The following is a 12,169-nucleotide window of genomic DNA, read 5'->3' as shown; positions in this document are numbered from 1 at the left end:
AGATGTCCTCCGCGCTGGCATCCTCCTCGAAGTGGGCCTCTGCTCTCTGGCGGTTTGGTTGGGGTCGTCCCGATGGCTTGGACCGGCAAACCTTTGCGATGTGGCCCGAGCGGCCACAGCTGCGGCAGACCACGTTGCGGAAGCGGCAAGTCCTTCGGTCGTGCGCGTCTCCGCAGCTGGCACACGACGCGCTGGGACGCTGGCGGTCGGCGCTAGCGGTCGGCGCTGGGGCTCGCTGGGGAGCTTGGGTGCGCTGCCGGGCCCCTCCGTAGGCCCGGTGGACGTCCTGTTCCTCCGGGTCATCTGACTCGACTTGGAGGGCTGCGGTGGGGGTGATGTGCGACCGCTCCCACGCGACTGCCGCTGCGAGGGCTTCTGCTGTGGTGACTTTCTCTCTCTCCATCAGCTTCCGCCTCAGCTTCATCTCTCGCAGGCCCACGACGAAGTGGTCGCGGAGGGCATCCTCCAGGTGCTCTCCGAAGTTGCAATCCGCCGAGAGTTGTCGCAGCTCTGCGAGGAACTCCGCGGCGGTCTCCTTGGCCTGTTGATGGCGGGTGTAAAACGTTACCCTGCAGGCCAGCTCGGTGGGCTTGGGTGCGAAGTGTTGTTGCACCGCATCGATGATCCGCTCGAACGTGCAGTCGCCAAGGTCCGTGGGGGAGAGTAGTCGTCTGGCCAGGGACACCACGGCGGTGCCGCAGGAGGCCAGGAGGAACCCCCGCTTCTTGCCCTCGTCGGTCACATCAAAAAATTCCAGCGCGGACTTGGCCCCTTGTACCCAGGAGGGCCAGTCCTGCGGGCGGGCTATGTCGAAGGGCTGCAGCAGCCCAAGCCCCGGTGCGGTCGCCATTGTGCGCGTCGGAGGGGGTACGGGAGGAGCGGTTCCGTTGCTCGCTGGATCGCTCATCGGATCGGCTGCTTCGCGTCCTCCTAGTCCCTCGCGACGGCCTGGCTCAGTTGCGGCTGAATCCCATCCTCGTCGCCACTGTTATGTAGTGGGTAGCCGCATGGATGAACGACAGACAACGACGTGGTGCATAGCACGCTTTATTAGCACACAACAAGACAAGAGATAAACGGCCGGCAGGCCAACTATATACACACCTGGGGACCGCCCCTGGTCACCATTGGTGGGTTCAAATCTCCCGCCACGGATCCCATTGGTTCCCCAGAGGAGGGACTAGGATCCTAGTCCCTATTGTTGTTCGGACTGAAGCTAGGGCATATGCGCTGACCTCCGGTGGCGGTCTGCGGACACTACACATACAAAATTAGATAAGTTGATCTCTTGATCCGAAAAGCTCAGCTTTTGCAAACCGAACAATCATACCTTAGACAAAGAGCAGGGAGCTCGGCTTTGATGTAGCAGCCCAGCTCTTCCACAGTAGTCATGCTTAATAAATCACGCTGTTGAGAAAACGTCAGTGGTGAAATGAATACAAATTACAGCTTTGGATGAAACTAACACCATCATCAAAAGCGAAATAATGTTGAGCAAGAGCTAAGATTTTCAAAATGGGAAAAGAAGATCAGCCAAAGTAGTAAGAATTTATTATGAAAGTAGTTGCTATCGTTGGTGCATCTTTCCCCTGCAACTTAGCCAGTTGTAGCCTCAGTTTTCCCAAATCCATTTGCACATTTATTATATAGTATATATTTATTTCTTGGATCTTATATACTTCAGAGTAGACATTAAATATGAATTGAGTCTAATGCCTTTTTCACTGCAGAATTTGGGTCATGATGCAAATTAAAAAATGGAGACTTTTTAAAAATCAATTAACATTTTTATTAATTCTGATTGTGACCCTTTCCAAATAAAGGCTAAGTAAATACAGACCAATCTTATTGCAGGTGACAGAGCATTCATAGTTTCAGGCACTAAATTAGGACAAATGTAGAATACAGATTTCTGCTTTTTCTTCTCAACAGCAGAGCATCATAGAACTATGCTCAGGACTTCCGGTGCCAGAATAAGAGAATGAACATGTACACACATGGATCTGTACATGCCTGGGTTGCACAGACTCCCAGAACACATCTGCTGACCTAACCCAGTGACATAACTGTGCACAGAGCTTAGCCACATTTATGAAGATTTCTGCTGAAGAGACCATTTTCTTGCTTTCTCTGGAGCAGATATAAACTCTCCACAGTGATCAAACCATCCTGAACCACATGAGAAAAAGTTTGCTCACTCTTCCAAAAATGATCTACTTCTTTGTTATGATGGGTATTTATCATTCCATAAATATTTGTGCTCCAGTCAAAACATAGCCAAAACTGTTATTTATTCTGTAGATACAGAGACTCTGTTTGCAAAGACTTCAAAAAAAAAATCATTTTTATACCACCACTCAAACAAGAATGCAGAGGCAGCATATAAAAACCACAATATAAAAACATAATTCTCTAAAAGCAACACAACACTAAAAACTTCATCAATAGCAGCATAACGTCCTAGAACAATAAAAACAAGGCAGCGATCATACACAGAAAAACAAAATGCCAAGGAACATTATGAGTGGAACAATGAAACTTATAAAACATCTCAGTCAAAAACACCTTTAAAAGCCTAGCTGAAAAGATACATTTTCATCTTGCATTGACACTGGGAGGATAGTTGAAAGGAAGTGATTTGCGTTTAATGTGCAACCACTGAGAAGACCCTGCTTCTTGTAATTTCTGATAAAGGAGGGATGTGCAGCAGAGCCTCAGAACACTGTCTCAGCTACAGACGGGTACATATGGGAGGTAGCAGTCCTTTAAGTTGTCTCAAGCCATTTAGGGCTTTAGCAGTCACAGGGTTGTCAACCTTCAGAAGTGGCCTGGAGATCTCCCAGAATTACAACTCCTCTCCAGACAACAGAGATCAGTTCCCCTGGATAAAATGTCAGCTTTGGAGGGTGGACTCTATGGCATTGTATCCCACTGAGGTCCCTCCCTTCCCCAAACTCTGCCCCCCCCAGGTTCCACCCGCAAGTCTCTAGGAATTGTCCAACTTAGCATTGGTAACTCTGGGTAGCCAGCACTTTGAAACGAGCTCAGAGAATAAAGCATTAAACCAGTGCAGTTGTCTCAAGATAGTGTGGTTACTAGTTCCAGGTTGGGAAATACTTGGAGATTTTGGGGGTGGAGCCTGAGAAGGGCCAGGTTTGGGGAGGGGAGGGACTTCAATGGGGTACAAGGCCATAGAGTCCACCCTCTAAAGCAGCCATTTTCTCCAGGTGAATTTATCTCTGTTGCCTGGAGATCAGTTGTAATCCCAGGAGATCTCAAGCCACCGCCTGGAGGCTGGCAACCCTACATGACAGGCAAGCTACCGTCCCTTTGTTTTTTAATAAGCTTGGAAGTTCAAGATGCTTCTGCTTCCTGTTTATCTGAAGTGGGGCAGAAAGATGAGCTATTCAGAATTATCATTCCATTTTAAATACTTCAGTACTTTTTCATTTTGGCCTTCTTTCAGCCAGCAACAGAATCACACACTTGTTGTGTGTATGTGCCCTCGGTCCTTTGACTGGGGAAGGCTAGAAGGCTAAGTAAAGACAAATAAAGAATCTACAGTTGTTCCACGTGATTTGTGCTTAAAAAAAAACAAAACCCTAAGAGAACAGCGAATACATAGAAACAATCCAAGCTTCTATCTACATATACTTTCATCTTTAACTTTCAGAAATTATTAAATATTTCCAAAGATTACTAAAAAGATACGAATGACACATACATGGAATGGTACACCCCAGTGCTACTAGGATCAAGGCTTAGAACGGTCCATTAAAAACAGTCTGCATATAAGAACAGCGGCCAACCAGTTCTTCTGGAGGGCCAACAACAGGGCATAGAGGCCGAGGCCTTCCCCTGATGTTGCCTCCTGGCTCTGGGATTCAGAGGTTTAGTGCCTCTGCATGTAGAGGTTCCCCTCAATCACCATGGCTAGTAGCCACTAGACCTATTCTCCATGAATGTATCTCAGGGGTGTCGAACTCCTTTGTTATGAGGGCCAGATCTGACATAAATGAGACCTTGTTGGGCTGGGCCATGTGTGTCATAAAATGTAATGCCAGGTAATGGAGATATAAACTTTATAAAGGACACAAACACAAAGATTATTTTTTTTACTTAAAATAAAAATATGCTTAAAACATTAGCTCTGTAAGCTGCAAACCTACTTTTTATTTATTGACATTCACCACAGAAATCTCATGCTCAGAGTTCTGAGTCTAGGACCCAGGTTAAAACATGAAATAGCTGAGTGATTAAGGGAGCCTGGCGATGCAGCTATGATGCTGCTGCTGTAGCAGCAGAACTGGAAGTAGGAGATAGCTAGTTCCATTGCGGGCCTGATAGAAGCCCTCCAGGGGCCTAATCCGGCCCCCGGGCTGCATGTTTGACACCCCTGATGTATCTAATCCCCTTTTAAAGCTGTTGATTCCTGTGGCCATCACTACAATATCTGAGGAACTGAAAGGAGATTGCATCTTATATACCAAGGAAAGCTAAGGCAAGTGGAAGGGGCCACAGCTCAGTGGGGGAACCCATGACCTACATCAGGGGTGGACTGGAAGGGCAAAAGGCCACATCCTGGCCCTGGCCCCTCCCCCAGGAGGGAGGGAGAGAGGAAGAATCTGCTCAGCCAGCTGCATGGGCCTTGGCCGGTTGCGCCTTTCTCTACACTGGGCAGGGTGAGGCTGGCTGGGAATGTCCTTCACTGCCCCATGCAGGATGAGTACCTCCAGCTCGAGGTTGAGGTCAGGGTAGCCCCAACAGGGGGCTGTTCCCCAAGATTCTCCCCATCACCTGAATGGCCAATACACCCCTGGACTGCATGCAGAAGATCCCAGGTTTGATTCCTTGCATCTCCAGCTAAAAGGCTGTCAAGAAGCAGATCTGGGAAAGACCTCTGCATGAGACATGGGAGAATGTCTGCCACTCCGAGTATACAATACAAGCATGGGTAGCCCAATGGTTTCACTCAGTACATGACAAATTTGTATTTTCAGCCAGAGCACTCACTGCAAAGTAAATCAAAACGATACTGGGGAGAGCTTTACAAAACAAAAAACACGAGCCTTATGTTTGGCTTCAGAGGCAGAGAGAAAGAAACACATTGATGCTGCTGCTGATGCAGGATTCTAATACACTTCCTGGCCAAAACAGAGTCATCTTTTCTTTCTAACCAGTTCTGTTTATCATATCTATAGGAAGAAAAAAGGCTACTCTGCCCCCTTCTACAGTTCACTAAGAACCTATTTTTTTTCTTCCACTATAGAGGTTGCGACACAAGAGGCTTACACTGCGAATGCTGTGTGGTGTATTGAAAAAGGCTTACATTGAATCGCCGCATGACTCTCCATGTTAAGTTTCGAGCCAGAGGAAGGGTCCTCCGAGCTAACGTCCTATTGGTCACTCCACAACAGCGACCAATCAGAACTGTGCCAATTCTCTGTGAGGGAAGAACTCTCATTGGTTGTTATCCGCACAGCCTCATTGGTTGTTTATTGTAAATAGGCGTGGCTACATTAGCCCGGGAGTGTTTAAAAGGAGCCTAGCTCCCAATGTTAACTGTTCTGGTTATGACTTATTTCAAGCGCTTGTTCGTACCTGCAATAAAGCTGATCACTATTACTGAAATCACTCTCCGGCTCTTTGTTAGCGACGATCTAACATGCTGCATCCTCAGCTAAGCAAGTTGTCTATCTTAACCTTCATGTGATTGTAAACACTGAAGTTGACATCTTTTTTTCTGGTTGGGCTTTGTGCATTTGCAGCAGCTTCATGCAAGGCAGAAATTTATGAAGTTCTCCCTTGCCCAGCATGGTAATTAAGCACATTTACTTGGAAGTAAGCCACATCCCTGACCTGGATAGCCCAGGCTAGCCCGATCTCAGAAGCTAAGCAGAGTGAGCCCTGGCTAGTATTTGGATGGGTGACCTCCAAGGAATACCAGGGTTGTGACGCGGAGGCAGGCAATGGCAAACCACCTCTGAGCATCTCTTGCCTTGAAAACCCTACAGGGGCACCATATGTCTGCTGCGACTTGATGGCAGGAAAAAAAAAGGCCCATTGATTCCAATGGGGCTTACTCCCTAGTGAGAGTGCTTGGGTTTGCAGCCTCAGGGATGGAAACTGCTCCAGCTGTGGTTTTATCCCCCTGTCACACTACAGATACAAGTGCAGCAAGAAGAAAGATGACAGCCCCTCCAAGCCACCTTATTGCTCTGGTGGTGGTGGTGGAAAGTCCCATCAAGTCGCTACTAACTTACTGTGGACCCTGTCGAGTTTTCGAGGCAAGATATGTGCAGAGGTTGTTTGCCATTGCCGGCCTCTATGTAGCCATCCTGGACTTCTCCGGTGGTCTCCCATCCAAACACTAATCAGGCCTGACCCTGCATAGTTTCCGAGATCTGATGAAATCAGGCTAGGCTGGATCATTCAGGCCAGGGCTATTGCTTTGTGGCACAAATGCAAAGGGGCTGGCATCACTCTGACCTCTACACAATGAAACAAGACATCACTGATAGACGTTACCCCTCTCCCTGCCAATGGCTGTGCTTGTTCAGGTCCCTTTCCAGCAACAAAACAGAAGGAGGTACGTACAAAGAAGAAGAAGAGTTGGCTTTATACCACCCCGCCCTACCCTCAGAGTGGCTGACAATCGCCTTCCCTTGCTCTCCCCACAACAGACACCCTGAGAGGCAGGTGGGGCTGAGAGAGCTCTGAGAGAACTGCTCTTCAGCTGGCTGCATGTGGAGGAATGGGGAATCAAACTCAGTTCTCCAGATTAGAGTCTGCTGCTCTTAACCCCTACACCAAATTGGCTCTGCTGCCGGTATCAGTGGCCAAGTAGTTACCCTGAAGGGCTAGCAGACAGGACAGAGGACGAGGCCTTCTCCTGATCTTTCCTCCTAGCACTGGTGTTCTGTTGGCCACTGCCTCTAGATTCATGTACTGGTGGATGTGGGAGTGGTGCCTAGTAAAGTTTACAGTCAGGCTACCTTTAAAGGAGGATAATTAATTGCTACATATGCAAATACATAAAGTAAAGTATGATGTATATTTTATACAACCTGATAGCTTGTAAACCTGAGACATGCTGGTTATTATGAGGGTGGAGGAAGGAAAAGCATCGTAGGCCCCCAAGGGTCAGGGCACAATGCATCAATGAGGAGTATGGCCAAATGACAAAGCATAAGCTTTGCATGCAGAAGGTCCTGGTTTCAGTCCTAAGTGTTTCGAAAGACCCTTTCTTGAGACCCTGGAGACCTGCTCCCAGTTAAGGTAAATGATACTGTGCTGAAACAGACCCATATTCTGACTTGGTGTAAGGAAACCTTGTGTGTTCAGCGCATAAAGCATGCTATGCTCACCATTTCTGATATAAAGGCAAGGTCACCCAGTATTTGGGGGCAGGTTTTGGCTTTGCCTAGGTGTCTCAAAAGTTCATGAAGCTGTATGGATGAGTCATATGCCTGTACTAACAGGCAGGTTTAGACCCATCAGAGAGCCAGTTTGTGTAGTGGTTAAGTGCGCGGACTCTAATCTGGGAGAACCGGGTTTGATTCCCCACTCCTCCACTTGCACCTGCTGGATGACCTTGGGCAAGCCATAGTTCTGGCACAGCTGTCCTTGAAAAAGAGCAGTTTCTGTCAAGAGCTCTCTCAGCCCCACCTACCTCACAGGGTGTCTGTTGTGGGGAGGGGAAAGGAAAGGAGTTTGTAAGCTGCTCTGAGACTCCTTTGGGTAGTGAAGGGCGGGGTATAAATCCAATCTCTTCTCCTTCTTGAATCTGATTGAAGTGTGATTTGGGCAGGCAAGAAGAAATTGCCCATGCAATCCCACACATGTCTAGCACCTGGTTTGGACTGCCCCGCTATGCATGGATTACTGCTAAACACACAACGTTAGCACAGTGTCCACCTGGGCTATGGATCTCTGGCATGCGACAAAGGCACTCAAAGCCACTGAGAGCCTTATTATTGGGCACATGAAAAGCTGCAGAGGCCTTCCTAGCCACCGGAATCATGTTTAAATCATACAACTCCAGAAAATTGCTTCTGCCACCGAAAGACTGGCTCGGTGGCCTAATCCCTCCTTCGAGAAGAAGTAGCAAGAATACTGCATCACTTCCACTGCTGGTGGCAAGGTTGCCATTGGTGGGCTGGCCCTGAAACTGAACTTTTAAACACATACATTTTGCACATGAAACTTTCGCCAGCCTAGAGGCTGATGCTGGAAAAAACTTTACCATTAAATTTATGTATGTCAAGCTATTTGTAAAGAAAAGGCCAGCTTAAAAAGGATAGTTTCCAATCTTATTATGGGCTCTCTCATTCACTTGCAGGAATGATGCCAGCTCTCAGGCACAGCCGTTGAACAAGGGAGGCTGGATTTCTGGAGACCGAGGCTGGGAATGCCCAAACCTGGGAGCTCCAGCTAGTTCTGAGAGATGCCTCCTGCTGGGCAGGAGGGTGCAAGGAACCCAAAGACCGCTATGTCCAAGTGAAAAAAGCCAGGAAATTGTACTATTGTGACTATGCCAGCCAGTGTTTTATATTTTGTAGGAATGCAAGAAGGAATCTGTCACAAGGCAAGGCAGCAAGTTAACAGTTTAATACTTCCTGCCCAGCCCTTTGATCATCTCCCTTTCCCCTTTAGAACTGTTCACATTTCAGATTTTTGCATTTGATGCTGAACTTTAACGTGCAACTGAATCTTATCACAATAACAGCCTCTGTTGAGGAGGAACAATTGCCATCTGTTTTTCTGCTGCACAACTGCCCTACCCCTCTTCCCATGGCAACAGCAATAACTTACATCTTCTGCCTTTTCCTTCTGAGAAGACTTCTTGGGCTCCTTTTCTCTGTTGTACTTCCCACTCATTTGCTTGTCAGTTTGGTCTTTCTGCCCGAGCCCCACAGGAAGGCTTCCATCTGTATCAGATGCATCCAGCTCCTTTTCTAGCTCTTCCATCTCCTCCGGAGAGAGAGTTGACAATAAGTTGTCAATGTCTGGATCTTCACTGACTTGCCTTCTGTATTTGGCTACCTTAGACATCTTGGCAGTTTGCTGGTGAAGTACAACTCAGATGGGTATGTGTGTATATTAGAACAAAAAAGGTAAAGAAAAAGTAGCAATTCAACAAGATTTCTGTGAAAAGAGTCCAGTGAAATAAGGTTCTTCTTTTCCTCACTTTGGAGGTGTTGAAATGTTAAATGTAAGCAACTGTGACTTCCCTACAGCCTGGAATATAATGGTTATGCAGAAGGAGAACAGCTGGCCAATGAAAGACACAGCTGCAAATCCTCTCTCAGACAGACCAATCAGGCTTGCCAGGAGGTGGAGCCGTTGCCTATCTGAGGAGTTTGAAACCTGAGGACATTCCAGAGAATCTTGAAGAGCTTCATGACCAAATTTAGTCCTGAACATTTAGCTTTTTAACAGCAATGGGAGAGAAAACATGCAAAACCCCAAACCAAACAAAACCCAAGAACATACAGGCAAAGTCCTAGATTTAGATAGTAAAACCAAAGTGTCTAGGGTATGTCTAGAAGTTTCTTGACATTCTGACAGGAAATGCATCCAAACTGTTTCTAGTATATCTGCTGGGTCCACATCATGTCGAAAAAGTTTTTCTGGCATTCAGCACCCATCTAATTAACAGCTCTCCACTCTATTTGGTAATCAAATATGGGAGACCAGGGCATGCTTGTGGTTTTTACTTTCCATTTGTTAAAATACATGATCTGTCCTTCCTTTCAAAGTAAATCAGCATTGGGTGTTGCTGGTTCTCCTCCGGAAGGTTATCCAGTATCATCCTTTCAACAAAAATAAATGTATAGAAAGGGGCTTTTTTTTAAATGCACACTTTCAAAACAGAGTTAATTACACAGTCTCGTTAAGCCAGTGTGTGTAGTGCCCAGAGTGTTAGCATTAGATCTGGGAGACCCCGGCTTAAACCCCTGCTAGCTTGGTGACCTTGGGCCAGTCACTCTCTCTTTCTCCTCCCCCCTCTCTTCCCCCCTCTCTCCCCCTCAACCTACTTTACAGGGTTGTTGTGAGGATACATGAGGAGAAGAGAACTGTGTTTGCTGCTCTGGGTTCTTTGGAGGAAGAGTGGGATAAAATATGCTAAATAAAAAGCACAGAGATGACTTTATGCAAAAATTCAGGAAAGCAAACTCTATCAGTCTTAGCAGTGAATAAATCTTCACAGGATCAGGCTGCACGATTGGAAGTTCCCTGGTATGTGCTGCTGGAAATTTATTAATGAACCGGCCTGCAGCCTATCTAGAAATATATGGAAAAGTTCCTAATGCCATTATTTCCAATATTTGACAACCATTAAAACCCTTCAAATTTGACATATATTCTGAAGCCCATTGTCTAGTTTTGTTTTTCTGGGCAGCAGGGAAGGAGGCTGGGCAGCAAGAGGGGACAATGACGCAGCATAGGCAGATTATGTACATGACAGGAATGTCATCCAACCACAAGAATTTCCCCAAGTACGATTGCCTCCATTGGTGTATTGGTGATCAGTGTTTCTACTGTCTGCCTATGTGACATCTTCCTGGTTTAGAGAGGGCTTTTCTGCCTCTATATAACTAGGGTCCTACTTGCCTGAGGTTGGTACTTGATCATCTGTGACTTTTTGCATCCTAAGTAGGCCAGGAAAATACTTTGCTTGTACTGGCTGTCAAACAGGCATAACAGATAGGGGTGGGGGTAGAGGAATAAAGGTTATGATTCCCTCCCGAGGTCATTTTGAGGTATATTGTCATCCTCAAGTAGGACATGGTTGGATCCCCTGCATCCCTTCCCTTCTCTCTGCTCTACTCTTGTTCCTCACCCTCTGGAAGAAAGCACAGAGTATCTTCCTCCTCCAGTTCCCATCGTTCTTTCAATATTAGGCAGCAAGCCATACTTAGCCAGCAAGCCTTCCTGAACCCCAGTGAGATCCACTCATCTTGGGACAGTTTGTACGCTGTTTTGGCACCTCCTTCTTACATTGCCCCAAGCAGTTGCTTGAATTCCTTGGTGGGAGAAATGGCCCCGGCCCCGCCCCAACAGCTAGGCAAGCAGTGCAACCCTAAGAACACTTTTATGGGAGTAAGTCCCTTGAAAAGACTCAAACAGGATTCTGAGTAGATCTATTTAGGATTGCTCTTTAGACCTGCCAGCCTGCCTATCCCAAAGGTGACTGAAGACAAGGCTTTGTTTTATACTAGCTGGAAGGCAGGCTGGAAAGATGGAGCGGAAGATCGAGGCAGAGGCCCAGACATTTTTTTGTCTCCCTGGTGAAAGACAGCCCATCTGCTCTGCAGACAGATTGAGGAGAGGAGGGTGGATTATTTTAAAGTGATGTTTTTATTTAATGTGCATACATATTGTATGAATGGAGGCAGAGACTACGATTAGGGCATGTCTTGTGTCTCCTCGTGTGCTCCATCTTTGTAGCAAATTAATAGGATTTCTGTGAAAATGGCTCAACAGCTGCTAGACTGGCTCCTCACACAGACTCCTAGGAAAAGAGGGGAAGGCTTAGTCAGACGTTCTTCTGTGCCTCCACAGCAAGTAAGAATTTTACAATGACATCCTAAGTTACACCTTTCTAAGCCCATTGGCTTCTATGTACCTAGAAAGGTATAACTCTGTTTAGGATGGCATTATTCATTACCTCTAGAAATGCTTTCTCCTCTTTACCTGAAATTTGGGAGGAAGGATCCCTTGGTTGAGGGATGCAGTTTCGTCCTAGTAGGATAGGTGAGGAGAATGACACCCAGAAATGTGTCTTCCTTTGAAAGCAAAGGAACTGTTGGGTTTATTTCCTTATAAGAAGAAGAAGAGTTGGATGTATACCCCATTCTTCACTGAGAGTCTCTGAGCGGCTTACAATCCCCTCCCTCTCCCCACAACAGACACCCTGTGAGGTAGGTGGGGCTGAGAGAGCTTTGAGAGAACTGTGACTGGCCCAAGGTCAACTAGCTGGCTGCATGTGGAGAAGTGGGGAATCAAACCCAGTTCTCCAGATTAGAGTCTGCTGCTCTTAACCACTATATCGAACTGGCTCTTAACCACTACACCAAACAACCAACTCTATGTCTGACATTAACAGGGCCATCCTAAACAGAATTTCACCTTTCTAAGCTTATGGGCTTCAATGGACATAGAA

The 12,169-nt window shown here is 46.8% G+C and overlaps 1 protein-coding gene across 1 annotated transcript in view; it reads right to left on the bottom strand.

Moving 5' to 3' along the window:
* LMOD1 (leiomodin 1) overlaps positions 1–9,238 on the bottom strand; it is a 37,942-nt gene extending 28,704 nt beyond the window's left edge. The window contains exon 1 of the mRNA XM_015408202.1: positions 8,815–9,238. Within this exon, the coding sequence (XP_015263688.1) occupies positions 8,815–9,054 (240 nt within the window). The 5' untranslated portion in view covers positions 9,055–9,238. The remainder of the gene's footprint in view (positions 1–8,814) is intronic.
* Between the last annotated feature and the right edge of the window lie 2,931 nt (positions 9,239–12,169).

The sequence above is a fragment of the Gekko japonicus genome, unplaced genomic scaffold (genome assembly GCF_001447785.1).
Source record: "Gekko japonicus isolate JY-2015 unplaced genomic scaffold, Gekko_japonicus_V1.1 scaffold211, whole genome shotgun sequence".
In the NCBI taxonomy this organism is placed as follows: domain Eukaryota; kingdom Metazoa; phylum Chordata; class Lepidosauria; order Squamata; family Gekkonidae; genus Gekko; species Gekko japonicus.
The sequence above is the reverse complement of the archived record's forward strand: the minus strand, read 5'-3'. Positions and strand labels throughout refer to the sequence as shown.